Source organism: Cherax quadricarinatus, chromosome 1 (genome assembly GCF_038502225.1).
Source record: "Cherax quadricarinatus isolate ZL_2023a chromosome 1, ASM3850222v1, whole genome shotgun sequence".
In the NCBI taxonomy this organism is placed as follows: Eukaryota; Metazoa; Arthropoda; class Malacostraca; order Decapoda; family Parastacidae; genus Cherax; species Cherax quadricarinatus.
In genome coordinates, this window is record NC_091292.1 from 16,981,015 (window position 1) to 17,007,445 (window position 26,431).

Below are 26,431 nucleotides of genomic sequence, written 5' to 3' on the forward strand. Positions count from 1 at the left end.
GCTATTTACATCTCCTTTATTTATTCCTGTCTTCCATTTATACACCTCAATCATATATCCATTTATCGTTGTAACTGTTATGATAGTGAAGACTTACTAGGTCCTTCCTTTATTATAATTACTGTTATTATTATTATTATTATTATTATTATTATTATTATTATTATTATTATTATTATTATTATTATTATTATTATTGTGATTATTATTATTATTATTATTATTATTATTATTATTATTATTATTATTATTATTATTATTATTATTATTATTATTATTATTATTATTATTATTATTATTATTATTATTATTATTATTATTATTATTATTGTTGTTGTTGTTGTTGTTGTTGTTGTTGTTATTGTATTAAATTTAAGGGAATACGTTGTTATTGTGGGAGTACAGTGAACAAGGGAGGTGGGATGTGTCCATGATGGTGACGGGCTCGTGAACCAAGGTAATGGAGCTACCCTCCCTTTCCTTGGGTCAGACCGGATCAGTTGCAACTCGCTTTCCAAGTATTATAAAAACCTTTATGGGTTTAAAGCATCGCATTAATATATTAATAATGGTACTGTGGGAGGGTTGTGTTGCTGTGGGAGAGTTGTGTTGCTGTGAGTGGGTTGTGTTGATGTGGGAGGGTTGTGTTGCTGTGGGAGGGTTGTGTTGCTGTGGGAGGGTTGTGTTGCTGTGGGAGGGTTGTGTTGCTGTGGGAGGGTTGTGTTGCTGTGGGAGGGTTGTGTTGCTATGAGTGGGTTGTGTTGCTGTGGGAGGGTTGTGTTGCTGTGGGAGGGTTGTGTTGCTGTGGAAGGGTTGTGTTGCTTTGAGTGGGTTGTGTTGCTCTGGGAGGGTTGTGTTGCTATGAGTGGGTTGTGTTACTGTTGGAGGGTTGTGTTGCTGCGGGAGGGTTGTTGCTCGGGGAGGGTTATGTTGCTGTGGGAGGGTTATGTTGCTGTGGGAGGTTTTGTTGCTATGAGTGGGTTGTGTTGCTGTGGGAGGGTTGTGTTGCTGTGGGAGGGTTATGTTGCTCGGGGAGGGTTATGTTGCTGTGGGAGGGTTATGTTGCTGTGGGAGGTTTTGTTGCTATGAGTGGGTTGTGTTGCTGTGGGAGGGTTGTGTTGCTGTGGGGGGTTGTGTTGCTTTGGGAGGTTGTGATGCTATGAGTGGGTTGTGTTGCTATGAGTGGGTTGTGTTGCTATGAGTGGGTTGTGTTGCTGTGGGAGGGTTATGTCGCTGAGGGGGGTTCTGTTGCTGTGGGAGGGTTATGTTGCTGTGGGAGGGTTATGTTTCTGAGGGAGGCTGTGTTGCTATGAGTGGGTTGTGTTGCTGTGGGGGATTGTGTTGCTATGAGTGGGTTGTGTTGCTATGAGTGGGTTGTGTTACGGTGGGGGGTTGTGTTGCTATGAGTGGGTTGTGTTGCTATGAGTGGGTTGTGTTACTGTGGGGGGTTGTGTTGCTGTGGGGGGTTGTGCTGCTGTGGGAGGGTTGTGTTGCTATGAGTGGGTTGTGTTGCTGTGGGAGGGTTGTGTTGATGTGGGAGGGTTGTGTTGCTGTGGGAGGGTTGTGTTGTTGTGGGAGGGTTGTGTTGATGTGGGAGGGTTGTGTTGCTGTGGGAGGGTTGTGTTGTTGTGGGAGGGTTGTGTTGCTGTGGGAGGCTTATGTTGCTCTGGGGGGTTATGTTGCTTTGGGAGGTTGTGTTGCTATGAGTGGGTTGTGTTGCTATGAGTGGGTTGTGTTGCTGTGGGAGGGTTGTGTTGCTGTGGGGGGTTATGTTGCTGTGGGAGGGTTATATTGCTGTGGGAGGGTTATGTTGCTGTGGGAGGGTTATGTTGCTGTGGGAGGTTGTGTTGCTATGAGTGGGTTGTGTTGCTGTGGGGGGTTGTGTTGCTGTGGGGGGTTGTTTTACTGTGGGGGCTGTGGTGCTGTGGGGGGTTGTGTTGCTATGAGTGGGTTGTGTTGCTATGAGTGGGTTGTGTTGCTATGAGTGGGTTGTGTTGCTATGAGTGGGTTGTGGTGATGTTGGGGGTTGTGTTGATGTGGGGGTTGTGTTTCTGTGGGGGGTTGTGTTGCTGTGGGGGGTTGTGTTGCTGTGGGAGGGTTGTGTTGCTGTGGGAGGGTTGTGTTGCTGTGAGTGGGTTGTGTTGCTGTGGGAGGGTTGTGTTGCTATGAGTGGGTTGTGTTGCTGTGGGAGGGCTGTGTTGCTGTAGGAGGGTTGTGCTGCTGTGGGAGGGTTGTGTTGCTGTGGGAGGGTTGTGTTGCTGTGGGAGGGTTGTGTTGCTGTGGGAGGGTTGTGTTGCTGTGGGAGGGTTGTGGTGCTGTGGGAGGGTTGTGTTGCTGCGGGAGGGTTGGGTTGCTGTGGGAGGGTTATGTTGCTTTGGGAGGTTGTGTTGCTATGAGTGGGTTGTGTTGCTATGAGTGGGTTGTGTAGCTGTGGGGGATTGTGTTGCTGTGGGGGGTTGTGCCACTGTGGGGGGTTGTGTTGCTGTGGGGGGTTGTGTTGCTATGAGTGGGTTGTGTTGCTATGAGTGGGTTGTGTTGCTGTGGGGGGTTATGTTGCTGTGGGAGGGTTAGGTTGCTGTGGGAGGGTTATGTTGCTGTGGGAGGGTTATGTTGCTGTGGGAGGTTGTGTTGCTATGAGTGGGTTGTGTTGCTGTGGGGGATTGTGTTGCTGTGGGGGGTTGTGCGCCTGTGGGGGGTTGTGTTGCTGTGGGAAGTTGTGTTGCTATGAGTGGGTTGTGTTGCTATGAGTGGGTTGTGTTGCTATGAGTGGGTTGTGTTGCTATGAGTGGGTTGTGTTGCTATGAGTGGGTTGTGGTGCTGTTGGGGGTTGTGTTACTGTGGGAGGTTGTGTTGCTTTGGGGGGATGTGTTGCTGTGCGGGGTTGTGTTGCTGTGGGGGGTTGTGTTGCTATGAGTGGGTTGTGTTGCTATGAGTGGGTTGTGTTACTGTGGGGGGTTGTGTTGCTGTGGGGGGTTGTGCTGCTGTGGGAGGGTTGTGTTGCTATGAGTGGGTTGTGTTGCTGTGGGAGGGTTGTGTTGATGTGGGAGGGTTGTGTTGCTGTGGGAGGGTTGTGTTGTTGTGGGAGGGTTGTGTTGCTGTGGGAGGGTTGTGTTGCTATGAGTGGGTTGTGTTGCTGTGGGAGGGTTGTGTTGCTGTGGGAGGGTTATGTTGCTCTGGGAGGGTTATGTTGCTTTGGGAGGTTGTGTTGCTATGAGTGGGTTGTGTTGCTATGAGTGGGTTGTGTTGCTGTGGGAGGGTTATGTTGCTGTGGGGGGTTATGTTGCTGTGGGAGGGTTATATTGCTGTGGGAGAGTTATGTTGCTGTGGGAGGGTTATGTTGCTGTGGGAGGTTGTGTTGCTATGAGTGGGTTGTGTTGCTGTGGGGGGTTGTGTTGCTCTGGGGGGTTGTGTTACTGTGGGGGCTGTGGTGCTGTGGGGGGTTGTGTTGCTATGAGTGGGTTGTGTTGCTATGAGTGGGTTGTGTTGCTATGAGTGGGTTGTGTTGCTATGAGTTGGTTGTGGTGATGTTGGAGGTTGTGTTGATATGGGGGTTGTGTTTCTGTGGGGGGTTGTGTTGCTGTGGGGGTTGTGTTGCTGTGGGAGGGTTGTGTTGCTGTGGGAGGGTTGTGTTGCTGTGAGTGGGTTGTGTTGCTGTGGGAGGGTTGTGTTGCTATGAGTGGGTTGTGTTGCTGTGGGAGGGCTGTGTTGCTGTAGGAGGGTTGTGCTGCTGTGGGAGGGTTGTGTTGCTGTGGGAGGGTTGTGTTGCTGTGGGAGGGTTGTGTTGCTGTGGGAGGGTTGTGTTGCTGTGGGAGGGTTGTGGTGCTGTGGGAGGGTTGTGTTGCTGCGGGAGGGTTGGGTTGCTGTGGGAGGGTTATGTTGCTTTGGGAGGTTGTGTTGCTATGAGTGGGTTGTGTTGCTATGAGTGGGTTGTGTAGCTGTGGGGGGTTGTGTTGCTGTGGGGGGTTGTGTTGCTATGAGTGGGTTGTGTTGCTATGAGTGGGTTGTGTTGCTGTGGGGGGTTATGTTGCTGTGGGAGGGTTAGGTTGCTGTGGGAGGGTTATGTTGCTGTGGGAGGGTTATGTTGCTGTGGGAGGTTTTGTTGCTATGAGTGGTTTGTGTTGCTGTGGGGGATTGTGTTGCTGTGGGGGGTTGTGCCACTATGGGGGGTTGTGTTGCTGTGGGGGGTTGTGTTGCTATGAGTGGGTTGTGTTGCTATGAGTGGGTTGTGTTGCTATGAGTGGGTTGTGTTGCTATGAGTGCGTTGTGTTGCTATGCGTGGGTTGTGTTACTGTGGGGGGTTGTGTTGCTGTGGGGGTTGTTACTGTGGGGGGTTATGTTGCTGTGGGGGGTTGTGTTGCTATGAGTGGGTTGTGTTGCTGTGGGAGGTTATGTTGCTGTGGGAGGGTTAGGTTGCTGTGGGAGGGTTATGTTGCTGTGGGAGGGTTATGTTGCTGTGGGGGGTTGTGTTGCTATGAGTGAGTTGTGTTGCTGTGGGGGATTGTGTTGCTGTGGGGGGTTGTGCCACTGTGGGGGGTTGTGTTGCTATGAGTGGGTTGTGTTGCTATGAGTGGGTTGTGTTGCTATGAGTGGGTTGTGTTGCTATGAGTGGGTTGTGTTGCTATGAGTGGGTTGTGTTGCTATGAGTGGGTTGTGGTGCTGTTGGGGGTTGTGTTACTGTGGGGGGTTGTGTTGCTGTGGGGGATGTGTTGCTGTGCGGGGTTGTGTTGCTGTGGGTTGTTGTGGTGCTGTGGGTTGTTGTGTTGCTGTGGGTTGTTGTGTTGCTATGAGTGCGTTGTGTTCCTATGCGTGGGTTGTGTTACTGTGGGGGTTGTGTTGCTGTGGAGGGTTGTGTTGCTGTGGGAGGGTTGTGTTGCTATGAGTGGGTTGTGTTGTTGTTGGAGGGTTGTGTTGCTATGAGTGGGTTGTGTTGCTGTGGCGGGGTTTTGTTGCTATGAGTGCGTTGTGTTGCTGTGGGGGGTTGTTTTGCTGTTGGAGGGTTGTGTTGCTGTGGGGGGTTTGTGTTTCTGTGGGGGTGTTATGTTGTTGTGGGAGGGTTCTGTTGCAATGAGTGGGTTGTGTTGCTCTGGGGGATTGTGTTGCTGTGTGTGGGTTGTGTTGCTGTGGGAGGGTTGTGTTGCTATGAGTAGGTTGTGTTGCTCTGGGGGATTGTGTTGCTGTGTGTGGGTTGTGTTGCTGTGGGAGGGTTGTGTTGCTATGAGTAGGTTGTGTTGCTCTGGGGGATTGTGTTGCTGTGTGAGCGTTGTGTTGCTGTGGGAGGGTTGTGTTGCTATGAGTAGGTTGTGTTGCTCTGGGGGATTGTGTTGCTCTGGGGGATTGTGTTGCTGTGTGTGGGTTGTGTTGCTGTGGGAGGGTTGTGTTGCTATGAGTAGGTTGTGTTGCTCTGGGGGATTGTGTTGCATTGTGTGGGTTGTGTTGCTGTGGGAGGGTTGTGTTGCTATGAGTGGGTTGTGTTGCTGCGGTGGTTTGTGTTGCTGTGGGGGTTGTATTGCTGTGTGAGGGTTGTGTTGCTGTGGGGGGTTGTGTTGCTGTGGGAAGGTTGTGTTGCTGTGGGAGGGTTGTGTTGCTGTTTGGAGGTTGCGTTGCTGTGGGAGGGATGTGTTGCTGTGGGAGGGTTGTGTTGCCGAGGGGGGTTGTGTTGCTGTGGAGGGTTGTGTTGCTGTGGGAGGGTTGTGTTGCTATGAGTGGGTTGTGTTGCTGTGGGAGGGTTGTGTTGCTATGAGGGGGTTGTATTGCTGTGGGGGGTTGTGCTGCTGTGGAAGGGTTGTGTTGCTGTGGGGGGTTGTGTTGCTGTGGGAGGGTTGTGTTCCTGTGGGGCGTTGTGTTGCTGGGGGTTGTGTTGCTGTGGGAGGGTTGTGTTGCTGTGGGGGTTGTGTTGCTGTGGTGGGTTGTGCTGCTGTCGAAGGGTTGTGTTCATGTGGGGGTTGTGTTGCTGTGGGAGGGTTGTGTTCCTGTGGGGGGTTGTGTTGTTGTGGGAGGGTTGTGCTGTTGTGGCAGGGTTGTGTTGCTATGAGTGGGTTGTGTTGCTGTGGGGGGTTGTGTTGCTTTAGAAGGGTTGTGTTGTTGTGGGGGTTGTGTTGTTGTGGGAGGGTTGTGTTGCTGTGGGAGGGTTGTGTTTCTATGAGTGGGTTGTGTTGCTATGAGTGGGTTGTGTTGCAGAGGGAGGGTCGTGTTTCTGTGGGAGGGTTGTGTTGCTGTGGGAGGGTTGTGTTGCTGTGGGGGGTTGTGCTGTTGTGGCAGGGTTGTGTTGCTGTGGGGGGTTGTGTTGCTGTGGGGGGGTTGTGTTGCTGTGAGAGGGTTGTGTTGTTGTAGCAGGGTTGTGTTGTTATGAGTTAGTTGTTTTGCTGTGGGAGGGTTGTGTTACTGTGGGAGGGCTGTGTTGCTGTGGGAAGGTTGTGCTGTTGTGGCTGGGTTGTGTTGCTGTGAGAGGGTTGTGTTGCTGTGAGAGGGTTGTGTTGCTGTGAGAGGGTTGTGTTGTTGTGGGAGCATTGTGTTACTGTGGGAGGGTTGTGTTGCTGTGGGAAGATTGTGTTGCTGTAGGAGGGTTGTGTTGCTGTGAGAGGGTTCTGTTGCTGTGAGAGAGTTGTGTTGCTGTGGGAGGGTTGTGTTGCTGTGGGAGGACTGTGTTCCTGTGGGAGGGTTGTGTTGCTGTGGGAGGATTGTGTTGCTGTTTGAGGGTTGTGCTGCTGTAGGAGGATTGTGTTGCTGTTTGAGGGTTGTGCTGCTGTAGGAGGGTTGTGTTGCTGTGGGAGGGTTGTGTTGCTGTGGGAGGGTTGGCGATACTGCTGTGGATGTGGGTATTTTGCTTATTAAATAAAATTAGGTACATCAGCGGTGTATTGCCTCCCTACTGGACCCTGTGCCAGTTACAGAGTACTAGCAAAGGCTATGTATATTTCCGTCCAGACATTACGAATCTAACGCAGTTGGAAGGTGAAGACTCAGATGAACCACAGGGATGTTAGGAAGTATTTCTTCAGTCACAGAGTAGTCAGGAAGTGGAATAGTTTGGGAAGCGATGTAGTGGAGGCAGGATCCACATATACCTGGAGTTTACCTGGAGAGAGTTCCGGAGGTCAACGCCCCCGCGGCCCGGTCTGTGACCAGGCCTCCTGGTGGATCAGAGCCTGATCAACCAGGCTGTTACTGTTGTCTGCACGCAAACCAACGTACGACTCACAGCCCGGCTGGTCAGGAGCCGACTTTAGGTGCTTGTCCAGTGCCAGCTTGAAGACTGCCAGGGGTCTGTTGGTAATCCCCCTTATGTATGCTGGGAGGCAGTTGAACAGTCTCGGGCCCCTGACACTTATTGTATGGTCTCTTAACGTGCTAGTGACCCCTGCTTTTCATTGGGGGGATGTTGCATCGTCTGCCAAGTCTTTTGCTTTCGTATTGAGTGATTTTCGTGTGCAAGTTCGGTACTAGTCCCTCTAGGATTTTCCAGGTGTATATAATCATGTATCTCTCCCGCCTGCGTTCCAGTGAATACAGGTTCAGGAGCCTCAAGCGCTCCCAGTAATTGAGGTGTTTTATCTCCGTTATGCGCGCCGTGAAGGTTCTCTGTACATTTTCTAGGTCAGCAATTTCACCTGCCTTGAAAGGTGCTGTTAGTGTGCAGCAATATTCCAGCCTAGATAGAACAAGTGACCTGAAGAGTGTCATCATGGGCTTGGCCTCCTTAGTTTTGAAGGTTCTCATTATCCATCCTGTCATTTTAAGCAGAGGTATGATAAAGCTCATGGTGCAGGGAGAGTGACCCAGTAGCGGCCAGTGAAGAGGCGGGGGCCAGGAGCTATGAATCGACCCCTGCAACCACACTGAGTACAACTAGGTGAGTACAGCTCACTGTGTTTACAAGGGAAGATGAGTTTTATTTGCTTATATATGACTTGTGTTGTGAATAAAGCAGGGACACAAAGATCAACATTTTATAGTACTCGATTTAGAACAAGGAATTATGTCAAAAGTGAATTGCGGCAACAGTTAAGAGACCGTGTGTCAGGAGACACTCAGTCCGTGTTCTTAGGACCAAAGTACCACCACGCGTGGTGAGACTTGTCATATTCAGGCAGCCTCACTTATCATTTCTTGGAACACGTCCTCAAAATTACTATCTTTTTGTCTATTGTTACATTCACGATAGAGAGAAATGTAAATTTAATTGGAAGTGGATTGTTGCTGCACAAGTGAGTTGTCTTGTTACTGTGTTCAGTTGCGTTAATACTAATTTAGTTTAATATGTTTATTATGCACCCCATACCCATCCTGTGGGCGGTAGTCAAAAGATTAGAGGTACATAATTGGTCCAGGGACTGGACTCCACTAAGTTGGTTATTCTGCTGTCTGTTTAACTGTGTTGTTATGTGGCTGAGTTACAACGGATGTTTTTTTTTATATGGTTCACGAAGGACCCGGATTCTAAGGCTAGTCGAGTCTGTTGGCAAAGCAAATATTTAGTAATAAATAAATATCTGGGTATCATTAGATTAAGGGAATATAATATCGATAGGTTAATGAATAAGTGATATGGTTAACTTTACTGAAAGATGTCTCACAAATATTATTGATACTAATATAGATATGAAAACGAGGCCTTTTATTTTGAGCCAGTGGCGTGAGTGGAGCGATGCAGCAGTAGTAAACATGGTCACATGTGGGTGTGGCCCACCAGCGAAATTAGGTCAGCCTTATAAGGTGGGCCTGACCTACTTCCACCAGTGGACTCCACTCACATGTGACCACATCTACTGCCGCATCAATCTGTTTCTACTGCCTATGTACAGTACTTGGTTATCTATATTGTGGAGATGTTTTGGTAATGTCTCCACAATGAAGATACCGAAGCGTTGCCCATTTCTCTTATTCATCTACTTATTGGTTTTGTTAACTATTATTATAATTCTTCTACTGCCTCCACTACTTGACTGACCAATAGCTTCTTTCCAGGAAATTAAGGGATGTATCTACAACTCAATTAGTAAATCTCTGGACCAACTTATGGGCTTGATCTTCGTCCACTAGTGGGCCCCGCCTATGTGGTACGACGTCTACTACTGCTCCACTGTAAAAGACCCGTTGTCCTGTCTGTGTACTGACTGATAAAAAAAACATTAGCATTCTTGAGTACCTGTGGGTATCTTTGAGTATCTGAGTTTCCTTGATTATCTGTATCATTAGGTATATGTATCAGTGAGTATACGTTAAGAGGGTTTTGGGGGTCAGCGCCCCCGCCGCCCGGTCTGGAGTATGTCTGAGTATCATTAGTATCACTGAGTACCTATGAGAATCGTGTGAATATCCAAAACGGACCTAATATACGTATGTCAAATAAAGTGTCGAGAATGACTGTTTGTTGGGATTTCTGAAAGATAATCTTAGAACCGCCAAACAAGTATTCACTGCAAAAGTTAATCAGTTCAATAATCTCTGAGATGACTGTAACCCCACTTAACATCAAAGAAGCCATTGATTGCGTGACCATGCACTCTGCATGGGCATGTAAGAAATTACAAAAAAAAAAAAAATCGCGTGCTTTGAATATTCTGTGGAAAAGCCTTGGCACTGGAGTCATCCCGCGGTCATTAAAAAGCACTGATATTGACCCACTCCACAAAGGTGGTAGTAAAACAAAAATAAAAAAACTTTAGATCAATAGCCCTTACATCCCATATTATCAAGAGATTTGAAAGGGTTTTAAGAAGCAAGATTATCAGTCATATTTAATTGCAGTAGTTAACTGCCCTTCTCAGTATGGCTGTAGAACTGCTCTATTCTGCCTTTCGCAACTGCTGGACCATTACGAAATGATCTTGGATGCTCTTGTAGATAAAATGCAGATGTAATATAAACTATGCAAAAGCCTTTGCTAAGTGAGATCATAGGGTAACTGCAAACAAAATGCGTGTGAGAATAATTGGGAAGGTAGGCAGATGAGTTTTTAATCGTCTCACAAATAGGACTCAATGTGTAGTAAATGAGCTGAAATCAGGGGCTGCTACAGTGAAAAGTACTGTTCCTCCAAGGCACAGTACTCGCCTCAAGGCACAGTACTCACCCCAAGACACAGTACTCGCCCCGAGGCACAGTACTCGCCCCAAGACACAGTACTCGCCCCACTTTCTCATTCTTATTCTGACAGAGAGGAACATCAATCATAGCAGTGTATCATCCTTTGCCTACGATACTATAATCTGTATGAAAGTGGGATTCATAGAAGACAGAGCGAGCCTCCAAGCTGATATCAACCAAATATTCCAGTGCGTCACTGATAACATTATGATACTCAGTGAGGACAAATTTCAGTCATTACGCCATGAAAAAATGGAAGAAACAAAAGTAATATCGGAGTACAAGACAAACTCAAATCAATGAATAGAATGTTAGTCAAATGTGAGAGACCTGGGAGTGATAATGTCACCAGATCTCACGTTCGTGGAAACACAACAACGTTATTATAGCAGTTGCAAGAAAATGATAGCCCTGATAATTAGAACCTTCAAGAAAAAGGGATGCCAAGTCAACAACGACTCTCTTCAGGCAAGCGAAATTTCTAAGCTGGAAAATATGCGGAGAACTTTCACAACTCCAATAAACTCGGCCAAGCACCTAAATTACCGGGAGTGCTTGAAGTCACCTGGAAGATACTGGAGGGATTGGTATCAAATCTGCACAGAAATTACTACTTATGAACCAAAGAGACTTGGCACACAGTGCAGGACTATTCCTATGAAAAGCAGGTGAACGATGAATATACTGAGAGAGAACTCAATATGTGTTACGTGATTACGACTCTTCAACGCTCTCCTTTCATACTTAAGGGGTATCACCAACAACCCCCCTAGCTGTCTTCAAGAAGAAACTCGAGAGATTTCGCAAAACAGGTCAACCGGGTTGTGATGCATACGTTAAATTGCGGGCGGCGGGCACTAACAGCTTGATCGATCAGGCCAGCATCATGGAGGACTGGAATGGGACCAGGCCACTGGAGCGGTGACCTCCACAAGCGACTCCAGGTAAACTCCAGATGTGTGCCTTTACTAACCTAACCTAGCTTAACCTGCTCTAGCCTAGTCTAGCTTAAGCTTAAATAATTCTTAATTATAAAATAATAATAATAATAATAATAATAATAATAATAATAATAATAATAATAATAAAATCGTTGTTTCAACAAAGTACGTAATACAACAGATACAGACCTAGTTGACATTACTGGAATACTTAATAGAAAGCCCCTTTTTATACAGGGCATTTCTGGCAGTGTTAATCTTGTTCCCCAGGATGCCACCCACAACAGTCTAATAACACTCAGGTACCTACTTCCTGCTAAATGACCAAGAGCAGTAGGTGTAAGGTAATATGCCCAACGTTCAGTCATGTGAAGACCATCTAGTAAAATTAAGCATAAGAGACAATTAAATGGGACAAGAAAAAAGGCACAAGTGCTTGGAAGAGTTTAGTAGAGGCAGAGGCGGTTGATGTGGTGGACAAAATTGAAGCATCCTGCCTCAGTGGCTCTCAGAGTCTCGCGGCGAGTGGAGGTGTAGCTGCAGCCATGGCTGCCCCTGGTGCTATCTTGTGTGCAGTGGTCGTCGCTCTGGCCCAAGTCACCTGCAGCGGGTGAGCTCACGTTCAGATGGTGTTCGTAAGTCAGTTCACCTTATGCCATGCAATTGTGCATTGCGTAAGGAATTGAATCTAGATCAATTTTGGTCATTTTCGCTCTACCGTCCAGCCACAGAGAACGATAAGATTGATTGTCCGTGTTTATCATCATTGTCAGGACAATCAAACAAGGATATAGATTATTTCAGCTAAACAGTGTGGGTATACAACAAGAGATGTACATCTTCGTGTGTATATTGAGAGGTATATATCGTTAGTGTATATTCAGTAAGAGAGTTGTATATTCATTGATTTATGTACAGTTGTATTGCAACGAGAGGCGTATTATGTCTGCGTATACACAAAGAATATAAAGGCACAATACCATGACTGGAGCAATACACAGATAACCCGCACATAGAAAACAAACTTACGACTACGTTTCGGTCCAACTTGGACCATTATCGAATCACAGTTAATCGTCCAAGTTGGACTGAAACGTCGTCATAAGTTTCAGTCTCCCATGTGTGGGTTATTTGTGCTTTTACGCATGTATATACTGTATACTTAATGTTTACAACCAGTGATAATACAGTAGTATCCCATATGCAGTCGACAAGCTTTAAACTTAACTAACCATTGAAACGGTCGATATGAAAACATTCGTATAATTTTTCCTTTTTTAATTTAGTTAAAAGTTCCTTAAACTGCGGAGGATACTAACCCAGTATTATAACAAATTGCAGTAGAATGACATATTTACACGAGGTCCTTTCCATTGATGCCGCCAACAACTTTTGAGTAGCACCCAGGTACTTGTTGACTGTCAGGCGAACATGAACAGCAGTTTTAATACACCCATATGTCGCGACCCACCGAAAATTAAACCAGACTCCTTTCAAGTGTGAGCCTAATGTGCTTCCAGAAAAGTAACATATGAATAGGTCCGAAGGATCAATGAGTATGAATAAATTAGTCCCGTTCTGCTAGGGATGGAACCGCTCGATCTCTAGTAGGTCAAGTATTGTATACATTCAAAGGAGTATATACTTGCATATCTCGATGTGTATGCGCTGAGCAGCAGCACTGTGTCTGCACTTGGATGGTACATATATATATATATATATATATATATATATATATATATATATATATATATATATATATATTATATATATATATATATATATATGTATGTATATATATGTATGTATATATATGTATATATATATATATATATGTATATATATATATATATATATATATATATATATATATATAAAATTTATATATATATATATATATATATATATATATATATATATATATATATATATGTTTATATATGTTTATAATATCAATATATATTTATATATATATATATATATATATATATATATATATATATATATATATATATGCAATAAGATCACAGTAAACAGGTGATTTCAGAATATGCAAAACAACCACTGTGAAAGAATAGAGAAGTTCCAAGCGCTTTCGTGACTACTCACATTATCAAGGAACAATGAAAGTAAAGCATCAAAGGAAGGTATATAAAGGGGTAGCCCACACCTCACTATCAGATCCCACAACAACGAAACACCTGACGCGAGACAGCAGGCCCGCCGGCCGAACTAGACAGGTCCTTCATGCAACCCACCAACAAACTATTCTACCCAAGAAATAAGAAATTTAAAAAAATTATTATTTGTCCAATGTATTATTAAATTCTTCCCAAATTCTATTAATTATAAATGGATCTAATTTATATAAACCAAAGGAAATATTCATATTATTGTCAAAACTGCTTTTTATGAAACAAGATTCAATTATATTCCTGTCGACCATGGACTTGCTTGATACTACTTTCTCAACTTTTTGAAAATCAATTGGATGGTTAAAATCTCTTACATGAATAGAGCATTGGAATCTTGTCCAGTTCTAATGCTATATTTATGTTGTTTTAATCTTAGTTCGAGATTTTTACCAGTTTGACCGTAATAAACTTTATCGCAAATTTTACAAGGAATCTTATAGACACATCCATCAGCATTTTGGGGGGAATTCTTTATCAAAAGTTTTTTTTACTGTATAAAATTTTTGAATACAACTTTAATATTAAAAGTCTTAAGAAGAGAAGGCATATCAACCAAGTTTTCATGGTAAGGGAGAACCAACATATTTTTAGTTGAATAAGGCCGGTTGTCCCTTTTTGGATTGTAAAAAGTATTTCTAGCAACTTTAAAAGATTTATCAATTACATTTCTTGGGTATTTCAAATCATTACCTATTTCATAAATTTTGGATATTTCCTCATCTTTGAACTCTGGACTACAAATTCGTAAAGCTCTCAAAAACATTGATGAGAATACAGACAGTTTAGCTTTATCTTGATGGGAAGAATAATAGTGGACATAGGAACAGTTATTTGTAGGTTTTCTGTAAATTTTAAATTTGAATTCATTATTACCCTTAATAATTAAAACATCTAGAAAAGGCAATGAGTTATTTTCTTCAAATTCAACAGTAAAATTTATAGAATGGGCTAAGTTATTTAATTTGCCAAGGAAATGGTGTATATCTACATTTTTGGGCATAAGACACAAAATATCATCAACATATCTGAACCATTTAGCTTTATTAGGGAGGATTGTGTTAAGCAGCCTTGTTTAAAAAAATTCCATGTATAGGTTACTAAGAACAGGTGAAAGAGGATTTCCCATTGCCATACCAAACTTCTGAGTGTAAAACTTATCATTAAATACAAATTTTGCATCAACAATGCAAAGTTTAATAAGTTCAATGATAGTAGGAACTGGCAGTGGTAAATCATAATTAACGAGTTCTTCAGATAAGAAACTTAATAAATCATCAACAGGAACTTTCGTAAACAAGGAAGTAACATCAAAACTAACCATGTTAAAATCATTTAAGTCAGTCAAGGAGCTTAATTTATCAACTAAATCTATGTTGTTTTTAACATTAAAGTTAGAAATTTTGCAAACAGTAGGGCTCAAAATATCAACAAGCCATTTGGATAATTTATATGAAACTGATCCTATGGAGCTAATAATTGGTCTGACTGGATTCCCTGGTTTGTGTGTTATTAGTCCATACATGTAAGGTAAAGATGGATTAGTGGAAGTAAATTGTTTGACTAATTCATCTTTGCCTTTCAGTAGAAGTTTTGTTTTATTGAAATTGCTGTTAACTGCTTCTAGGGGATTTTTTTTTAAGTTTAGAATAGGTTTCAGTATCATCTAAGAGATTATTCATTTTTTCTTGGTAATCATTTTCTTTCATAATTACTGTTACATTTATTTTGTCTGCTTTAGTAAGGCGCAAATTTTTGTTGTTATTAAGTGTATCATAAGACTTAAAGAATCTTTGAGGGCAATTGGGAATGTTTTGTTTTAACAAAGAGCTATATACCATTCCCTTAATAATATTAATTTCATCAGTGGATAAATCAGAAAATTTTTCAAAGTTACAAAAGCCTTTTGCAATTTCAACATTATTAAGTTTTTTTTGAAGTTGCAAAACTTAGGCCAAAACCTAGAGCAGCAGTTGTATTTTTGTCTAAAATTTCATCTGATAAGTTAATTACAAAATTATTTCTTGGGTAGTATAGTTTGTTGGTGGGTTGTATGAAGGACCTGTCTAGTTCGGCCGGCGGGCCTGCTGTCTCGCGTCAGGTGTTTCGTTGTTGTGGGATCTGATAATGAGGTGTGGGCTACCCCTTTATATACCTTCCTTTGATGCTTTACTTTCATTGTTCCTTGATAATGTGTGTAGTCACGAAAGCGCTTGGAACTTCTCTATTCTTTCACAGTGGTTGTTTTGCATATATATATATATATATATATATATATATATATATATATATATATATATATATATATATATATATATATATATATATATATATATATATATATATATATATATATATATATATATATATATATATATATATATATATATATATATGTCGTGCCTAATAGGTAAAACTGGCCAATTAGCAAGAACTCATTTAAAATTTAGTCATTTTTAAAATTTTCTATTATACGTTAAAAGATATATTTTTTTCATTAATGTTGATGTAAAAATTTATAATTTTGCACCAAAAGGAACTTAGAAAGCTTACCTAACATTATAACAAGAACAATTTATTTTAGCCTAACCCAACTAAATATATTTTAGATTTGTTTACAGTAATTTAATACTAAACAAACACAGTGAAATATATTTTTTTTCGTTAGGTTCAGAATGATTTTGGCGAAATTATTGCATACACAAATTTTCACTTGTCCTATATGGCAAGATGAGCGTTGCTATTTAAGCCAAGATCGCAAGTTCTGCCTATTCGGCACGACATATATATATATATATATATATATATATATATATATATATATATATATATATATATATATTATATATTCTTAATGCCTGTATTATGGATTAAAATAGCCTTGAATGGTTGTGTGCAGATGATATCTAGTAATGATCTTGATATAGTTTATAGGCTTTAAATCTAATAAACGATTCTAGTAAATCGTATATGCTTAGGCATATATACCTGTCATTTGTAATGTTTTCACGGGAAAGTGCTAATCCAGTAGGGGTCATACGGCAACATTTTTGTTTGCTTTATTTGACAAACAATACAGATCCTTGATTCGTTGGCAGTTATGCCTCGACAGTATGTTTTATATATATATATATATATATATATATATATATATATATATATATATATATATATATATATATATATATATATATATATATATATATATAATAAAGGGGTCCACCTCTGGTGTAAATTGTGGGACCCATAGCCTCGGAGAAGTGGATAAAAAGGCTTCAAGGAAGAATATTTGGATTTCTTCCTGAAGCCATTTGAATATTCCACTTCCCCTACCACCCCATCTTTTAAACTATTTTTTTTTACCAATAGGAATATTTTATTACATAATGTGGCACAGAAGATTTAAGAGATACATTGTTGATATAAAGGTGGCATATATATATATATATATATATACATGTTGTTACGTGTGTATCACCGATTATAAGGCGAAAATCTCATCCAGCTCCTCAGAGCTGGGGCGTGTGCCCAAAATGCAGCATGCATTACCCCTTTGAACAGCCGCGCTGAGCCGCTGGAACAGAAAACTAGCTGCCCTGGGATCCCTAGTTACCCTGATGAGTCTTTTTCCCAGCTCCTTAAGGAAATTAGATGCACTCTTTCCCCATGAGCCAAGGGTCTCTGAACCTATGGGAACAAATATATATATATATATATATATATATATATGTCACATATATATATATACATACATATATATATATATATATATATATATATATATATATATATATATATATATATATATATATATATATATATATATATATATATTCAGTAGATTAGTTTTATTCATTGTAAATTTTCAAGATAACTTTCGTAGGTATTACTTTCACGCTGGGTGAAGTATTTTTTCTGCTTTTTCATCTGACCTGAGTTTGTGGACATACAGATTATATGGTTTCTAGAAAATATGTAAGGTGTGGTCCTCTTTTATAGTCATACATAGTTTAAGTATTGTCATTGTAAGTAAACACATTTTCATCATATTGTCATGATTTACTTTGGTAATTGGTATGTAGTGACATCTAGTGTTTATTTAACAGCCTACCTCTTTCATTGTGTGAACACTCAGGGTAGATGTACTGCTGCTCTCGGTGCATATACACTGAGAGAAGTACACACAGTGCATAACTTCTGGTCTTGGTCGGGGCTCTCCAGCTTGTAACCGGCTGATTTGATGAACCTTGTCATATAATTGTTTGAGCTCATGTTCTTTTAACTTACTTAGTACTCCCCTTGTCTAGCTTTTCTGTGCCCCGTATAGTATTTTATATATCGAGATCATATTTCCTCTTTGCTCCTCAAGTGACATTTGCCACCGAAGTGGCTAGTTTATTGTGACAGTTCACCTAATTCTTGCAATTTTCTTCGTAGTTCATTTCCATCGATTCAGCCCTATTCTTGATTCACCCTTTTGCACTTTCTCCACCTTCGCTGAGTGATCAGAAACAGTCGCGATTACCGGACGGAGGCGCGAGTTTTCACTGCTTGCGTTAAATGGTATAAAAATACAATTTACAATCAAACTTCCTTACTTGCGGTACTAGAAAATGGTCTTACCTCACTGAGGTAGGGTTTTGAACGTGCCTGTTTCTAAATTCCTGAATGCCACTTGTTTGCAAACAATTTAGTCCACTTCTGGTGCTGTGTGTGTACGCGCCGCGCGCGTGCGTGCGTGTATGTGTGCTGGGTTGCATGTATGTGAACACCTGTGGGTGTACCTATACGTATGCATGCACGTGTGCGTGCGTGTACGCGTACGTGCGAGCGTGCATGCACGTCATTGCGGATACACAATGGCGGGAAACACTCGTTGCCCACACCTGCTTTTCCGGTTATTCTGCCGTTTACAGTTATTTTTTTTGACTTGCGTCACCTTTTAAAATTATTTGTTCACAGAATAGTCCCGCACAATGACAAGCTTAAGGGTTAATGTAGAGTTGTATAAAGCTGTCAGTCTTAGCACAGTGTTGTACATCAGTCATAAGCTTAAAGCAGGGTTGTACAATGCAAATTTTGTCTGCCTATTTAAAATAAGTTTATGCAAATAATCTGCAATAAAAAAAAATAAAATCCATCTTTACTCTATAATTGTGCACAGTAGAATCATAGTGGAGTGACGATCATTCTTATGTGTTAGTTTTATGTGCATGGCTGCAGTGGTAATCTTTGCGTAGAATTGTACAGTAGTTGTAAGTTTAGTGCAAGGTTGTACAACGTTTATGAGTTTAGTGCAGAGTTGTACAGCAATGACAAGTTTAGTCTTACAGGCGAGAAGTTGGTTGTCATAGACACATGCGGAACAACTTTTATCGAGACGTACATGCCAGGAATCAACTCTGATCTGCACAAAATACCATTCACCAGAATCGGGGGGCCTTCAGATTAGCAAAAACCTTTGGCCCTATTACAAAAATAAAAGCATGGGAATGAAGGAACTTCAGTAGGCCTATTGGCTCATGTTAGGTAGGTACATCTCACACCCAACAACACCCACTCATTTTAACCTAGCCTCATTTTTCACCATTTGTTTTTAAACGTGAAATAACTTGAGAAAATTATTTTTTTTTGTAAATAGTTCATATTTTACTCGGTAGTTAACAATGTATGTTTAAATAATGACTTTTTTTTTCCTTGAACTTGCCTAGTAATTGCAAACTTAAGAATATAATTTCTGTAAATTTACTCTGCAAACGGAAGTCGGCTGTGTTACTTCACAAAATGCTTGCAGCGGAGGGGGATGAAGGGTGAAAAGGCGTAAAATGCTACTTAGTGAGCGTTTGTTTAGGGGCGCCTAGTGAGCGTTTGTTTAGGGGCGCCTAGTGAGCGTTTGTTTAGGGGCGCCTAGTGAGCGTTTGTTTAGGGGCGCCTAGTGAGCGTTTGTTTAGGGGCAAGCACCAGCAGTGTTCCCCTGCCCCTCAATATGATACTTGTGAAGGGTTCTTAATCAACGGAACGGGAGGAAACATACCATTCCTTGGGTCAGATTTTATTAGTTCTTTCTAGGAACTGTATGAATCATGTGTCTTTAGCGCTTCCTCATGAATATAATTACTCGTTCCTCTCCAAATGACGCCCTTGAACTACTCAGGAGTGCATGAGAGATGCATATAGAAAACCACATAAATTGTATATACACTTAGGGAGTCTGTCTTTATATATATATATATATATATATATATATATATATATATATATATATATATATATATATATATATATATATATATATATATATATATATATTTATTATCACACTGGCCGATTCCCACCAAGGCAGGGTGGCCCGAAAAAGAAAAACTTTCACCATCATTCACTCCATCACCGTCTTGCCAGAAGGGTGCTTTACACTACAGTTTTTAAACTGCAACATTAACACCCCTCCTTCAGAGTGCAGGCACTGTACTTCCCATCTCCAGGACTCAAGTCCGGCCTGCCGGTTTCCCTGAACCCCTTCATAAATGTTACTTTGCTCACACTCCAACAGCACGTCAAGTATTAAAAAACCATTTGTCTCCATTCACTCCTATCAAACACGCTCACGCATGCCTGCTGGAAGTCCAAACCCCTCGCACACAAAACCTCCTTTACCCCCTCCCTCCAACCTTTCCTAGGCCGACCCCTACCCCGTCTTCCTTCCACTACAGACTGATACACTCTTGAAGTCATTCTGTTTCGCTCCATTCTCTCTACATGTCCGAACCACCTCAACAACCCTTCCTCAGCCCTCTGGACAACAATTTTGGTAATCCCGCACCTCCTCCTAACTTCCAAACTACGAATTCTCTGCATTATATTCACACCACACATTGCTCTCAGACATGACATCTCCACTGCCTCCAGCCTTCTCCTCGCTGCAACATTCATCACCCATGCTTCACACCCATATAAGAGCGTTGGTAAAACTATACTCTCATACATTCCCCTCTTTGCCTCCAAGGACAAAATTCTTTGTCTCCACAGACTCCTAAGTGCACCACTCACCCTTTTCCCCTCATCAATTCTATGATTCACCTCATCTTTCATAGACCCATCCGCTGACACGTCCACTCCCAAATATCTGAATACATTCACCTCCTCCATACTCTCTCCCTCCAATCTGATATCCAATCTTTCATCACCTAATCTTTTTGTTATCCTCATAACCTTACTCTTTCCTGTATTCACTTTCAATTTTCTTCTTTTGCACACCCAAATTCATCCACCAATCTCTGCAACTTCTCTTCAGAATCTCCCAAGAGCACAGTGTCATCAGCAAAGAGCAACTGTGACAACTCCCATTTTATGTGTGATTCTTTAACTTTTAACTCCACGCCTCTTGCCAAGACCCTCGCATTTACTTCTCTTACAACCCCATCTATAAATATATTAAACAACCACGGTGACATCACACATCCTTGTCTAAGGCCTACTTTTACTGGGAAATAATTTCCCTCTTTCCTACATACTCTAACTTGAGCCTCACTATCCTCGTAAAAACTCTTCACTGCTTTCAGTAACCTACCTCCTACACCATACACCTGCAACATCTGCCACATTGCCCCCCTATCCACCCTGTCATACGCCTTTTCCAAATCCATAAATGCCACAAAGACCTCTTTAGCCTTATCTAAATACTGTTCACTTATATGTTTCACTGTAAACACCTGGTCCACACACCCCCTACCTTTCCTAAAGCCTCCTTGTTCATCTGCTATCCTATTCTCCGTCTTACTCTTAATTCTTTCAATAATAACTCTACCATACACTTTGCCAGGTATACTCAACAGACTTATCCACCTATAATTTTTGCACTCTCTTTTATCCCCTTTGCCTTTATACAAGGGAACTATGCATGCTCTCTGCCAATCCCTAGGTACCTTACCCTCTTCCATACATTTATTAAATAATTGCACCAACCCCCCCAAAACTATATCCCCACCTGCTTTTAACATTTCTATCTTTATCCCATCAATCCCGGCTACCTTACCCCCTTTCATTTTACCTACTGCCTCACGATCTTCCCCCACACTCACAACTGGCTCTTCCTCACTCCTACAAGATGTTGTATATATATATATTCAGTGGCCACTTTATTAGATACACCTACGCACCTTTTCGTTAATGCAAATATTTAATCAGGCAGTTATGTGGCAGCACCTCGATGTCTAAAAGCATGCAGACATGGTCTAAGAGGTTCTGTTGTAGTTCAGAGCAAACATCAGAATGGGGAAGAAATGTGATCTAAATGACCTTGACCGTCAAATGGTTGGTGCCAGCGGGGTGGTGAGTAGCTCAGAAACTGTTTATCTGGGATTTTCATGTGCAAGTCTTTAGAATGTACAGAAAATGATGTGAAAAACACAAAGCATCCAGTGAGCGCCATCCAGTGAGGCGAAAACACCTTGTTAATGACAGAGGTCAGAAGAGAATGGCCCGACTGATTCATGAAGTTGGGATGGTGCCAGTAACTCGGTTAGGTTAGATAAGGTTTGTCAGGAAGCAGCTATTGGAGCTTTTGGTCATCTGACCGAGGCCTTCCGCTGGCTTACCGGTCCACTCCTTTAAAAATTGTGGTCAGTTATAACCATTTTTTATGTCAGTAACTCAACCATGCGTTACACCAGTGGTATGCAGAAAAGCATCTCTGAATGTGGAACACATCAAACCTTGAAATGGATGGGTACAGCAGCAGAAGACCACACCGGGTTTCACTCCCGTCAGCTAGAGGACAGGAAACTGAAGGTATAGTGGGCACAGGCTCACCAGAACTGGACAGTTGAAGACTGGAAAAACATAGCCTGGTCTGACGAATCGCTATTTCTGCTGCAACATGCAGATGGTAGGGTCAGAATTTAGCATAAACATGAATCAATGGATACATCCTGCTTGTGCAGCCGACAAATCTGCAGCAACTGCTTGATGCTATCGTGTCAAAATGGACCAGACTCTCTAAGGAATGTTTCCAGCATCTTTTTGAAGCCATGCCATGAAAAATTCAAGCTCTTTAGAGGGCAAGTCGTTAGCTTCGAATTGTAGACCAATTAGCCTAACCTTCATTGTGGGAAAATTGACGGAATCAATACGATTTCCGAAGCAATTCGAAGGCACCCAGAAAGATATAAATTAATCAGTGAATTTTATCCTGGATTTACAAAGGGGCGTTCTTGCCTTACGAGTTTATTATCTTTTTTTTTTTTTTACTGAGGTATTTGAGGCGGTAAATCATGATAATGAATACGATATTGCGTGTATGGACTTAAGTGAGGCCTTTGATAGAGTTTCATACAGAAGATTGTTGAAGAAAGTAGGAGCGTAGATAGGTAAGGTTTGTTAGGAAACAGGGCAAGTGTTCCCTGTCGCGGGTCTTAGTCGTATGATGATCTGCACCTGGTGCTTTTGGTTATTTGACCACGACCTTCCGCTGACTTACCGGTTCACCCCACTAGGGTCATACAGTATAAATGATAATAATTATAACCTTTTATACTGTATGACTATAATCATAACCATTTATACTGTATGACCCTAGTGGGTTTAGCGCTTGGTTTTGATGATAATATAATAATAATAATAATAATAATAATAATAATAATAATAATAATAATAATAATAATAATAATAATAAACATTTATATAATATTCGGAGGGGAAGATTTTTTCATGGATCGAGGCATACTAGACCGATAGGCAATAGAGAGGTTGCGTAAATGATGGGAGATATCAGAGTGAGGATGCATTACCAACGGTGTTCCCCAGGGGTTAGTATTGGGCCACTTTGTTGTTCACAAGACACATAAGCGACATAGATGAGGGAGTAAATAGCGACATAAGCAAATTTGCCAGTGACACTAAAATAGGCCGTCAGATAAATTTTCATAATTGTAGAGCTCTACAGGAAGATCTGGATAGTTTGATGAAATGGTCAGAGAAATGGCATGTACAGTTTAATGTAGACAAATGTAAGGCTTTAACCATGGGAAAAGAAAATAACCGTAACACTTGTAAACTAAATAACGGGGATCTCAATCAGTCTGAGTGCGAGTTCTCGTTAGCAGTAATCTAAAACCAAAACATGACACTTCAGTTTCGTCCTGTTATAGAGATGCAAAGTTTTAGTGTCATACGGTACGGAGAAGCGATTCACCAAGGTCACTGTCTGGAGACTGGGAAGCAATGAAGATTGATTCAAGGAAGGGGAAATCAGCCCCAATTCCTTGGGTCAAAAACGTTACCATATATAATAAACTGCACCCTGCCGTATCAAGTGCAGCAACATTATAGGCCAACATTAAGCTCTAGTAACCTATAATAAAGGGAATAAAAATAGCGTGTCGAAACTATAGCTAGCCACAATGTCATATATTCATCCAACTAGGTATATTTCTACACCAAGACAGAACTCGCAGCAATGGATTCGAGTTGAACAAAATTTAATTTCGAAACTATTTAGAGAATTTTTGTTATGGCAGTACAATTGTAGATGAGTGGAACAATCTCCCACGAAGAATCATTGATGGAAGAACTTTGGGTATCCTTAAATATAGATTGGACAGGTACATGAATGCATGTTTACCTGGAGTTTACCTGGAGAGAGTTTCGGGGGTCAACGCCCCCGCGGCCCGGTCTGTGACCAGGCCTCCTGGTGAATCAGCGCCTGATCAACCAGGCTGTTGCTGCTGGCTGCACGCAAACCAACGTACGAGCCACAGCCCGGCTGATCAGGAACTGACTTTAGGTGCTTGTCCAGTGCCAGCTTGAAGGCTGCCAGGGGTCTGTTGGTAATCCCCCTTATGTGTGCTGGGAGGCAGTTGAACAGTCTCGGGTCCCTGACACTTATTGTATGGTCTCTTAACGTGCTAGTGACACCCCTGCTTTTCATTGGGGGGATGGTGCATCGTCTGCCAAGTCTTTTGCTTTCGTAGTGAGTGATTTTCGTGTGCAAGTTCGGTACTAGTCCCTCTAGGATTTTCCAGGTGTATATAATCATGTATCTCTCCCTCCTGCGTTCCAGGGAATACAGGTTTAGAAACCTCAAGCGCTCCCAGTAATTGAGGTGTTTTATCTCCGTTATGCGCGCCGTGAAAGTTCTCTGTACATTTTCTAGGTCGGCAATTTCACCTGCCTTGAAAGGTGCTGTTAGAGTGCAGCAATATTCCAGCCTAGATAGAACAAGTGACCTGAAGAGTGTCATCATGGGCTTGGCCTCCCTAGTTTTGAAGGTTCTCGAAACTATTTAGAGAATTTTTGTTATGGCAGTACAATTGTAGATGAGTGGAACAATCTCCCACGAAGAATCATTGATGGAAGAACTTTGGGTATCCTTAAATATAGATTGGACAGGTACATGAATGCATGTTTATTGGACTTACTTTTCATAGGCCATAGGCAACTTCAGTGATCATCATTTTTACGTTCCTATATTTCCCTGAAGATTTTTTTTTTTTTTGGGGGGGGGGGGGCATTTCAACCACTAAAACTGTTTGTGATACAAAATGCGTTAGGAATAGGTGAATGTATGCAAGGACTTTAAAAACGTAATTAAGACGCATGTGCAACAGTTGGGTATCTTTATTGTTGCAACGTTTCAAGATGCCCTTGTGTCTTAATAATCAACTTGTCGGTATTTTAAACTATTTTTAACATTTAGAAATATAAATACAAAGATCAGCTTGGAGTAGCTACAACATGTGTTCAGTGGGATTACTTGAAGATAATGACGATAATTTAATGCTCTCTGAAACCATAGCTACAAGTCAGCCACTGTGGACACTAGGAGCGTTCTTGGGAATTAGAACTACCCTCCATTTCCTTGGATCAAACCAAATTGCCTCCAATTTCCCCAGGCGCTCCATGGCCCCTATGATTTTGTAATTTCCCAGGACCTCGATATGTCAATGGAATGTACTTAAAGGAGCATATATAATCTATTAGTGCTGTAGTGTAGGATACATTGTAACCTAGTTCACCTTTTGTCACTGCCTTGTTGTTAGAGAAGGGCTCTCGATCCAAGGAATTGGCGCTACCATTAGTGGATTAAACCTCATTACTTCCCACTTCTCTAATAGCTATATTATTATTATTATTATTATTATTTTTTTTTATTATCACACCGGCCGATTATTATTATTATTATTATTATTATTAATACCAATAACAGTAATAATAATAGTAATAACAACAATAATAATAATAATAATAATAATAATAATAATAATAATAATAATAATAATAATAATAGCCATCCAAATCACACTTCCTTAATTTAACGAATCTGCTATGCCATCTTTTTAACGAATCTGTTTTGCCATCTTTTTAACGAATCTGTTTTGCCATCTTTTTAACGAATCTGCTATGCCATCTTTTTAACGAATCTGTTTTGCCATCTTTTTAATGAATCTGTTTTGCCATCTTTTTAACGAATCTGCTATGCCATCTTTTTAACGAATCTGCTATGCCATCTTCTTAACGAATCTGCTATGCCATCTTTTTAACGAATCTGCTATGCCATCTTTTTAACGAATCTGTTTTGCCATCTTTTTAATGAATCTGCTATGCCATCTTTTTAACGAATCTGCTATGCCATCTTTTTAACGAATCTGCTATGCCATCTTCTTAACGAATCTGCTATGCCATCTTTTTAACGAATCTGCTATGCCATCTTCTTAACGAATCTGCTATGCCATCTTTTTAACGAATCTGTTTTGCCATCTTTTTAATGAATCTGCTATGTCATCTTATTACCAAAGAAGACAGTGGCTTTTTATTCAGTTATTTTGAACTGACCGTTATGGAAAAGAACTGTAATAAGAGTGTGTGGTCGTGCAGTGAGTGTATTTGGATGTGGGAAAACCAAATTACATATTCTCAGCACTACCAGATGTGTGATGTCACCCAGTGAGCCAGCCTAGTGTTTTTCTGTACTATTACTACTAATACCACTAACACTACTACCTGTAGTACTACTGGTACCACCACCACCACCGCCACCGCCACCGCCACCGCCACCGCCACCGCCACCGCCACCGCCACCGCCACCACCACCACCACCACCACCACCACCACCATTACTACTATTACTACTACTACTACTACTACTACTACTACTACTACTACTACTACTACTACTACTACTACTGCTGCTGCTGCTGCTGCTACCACTGCTACTAC

The 26,431-nt window shown here is 41.6% G+C and overlaps 1 protein-coding gene across 3 annotated transcripts in view; it reads left to right on the forward strand.

Annotated features, from left to right (window-relative positions):
- The first annotated feature begins 11,480 nt into the window (after positions 1-11,480).
- LOC128684950 (murinoglobulin-1) overlaps positions 11,481-26,431 on the forward strand; it is a 206,200-nt gene continuing 191,249 nt past the window's right edge. For all 3 annotated transcript variants that reach the window (XM_070099615.1, XM_070099712.1, XM_070099663.1), the window contains exon 1: positions 11,481-11,637. In XM_070099615.1, the coding sequence (XP_069955716.1) occupies positions 11,573-11,637 (65 nt within the window). In that variant the 5' untranslated portion in view covers positions 11,481-11,572. The remainder of the gene's footprint in view (positions 11,638-26,431) is intronic.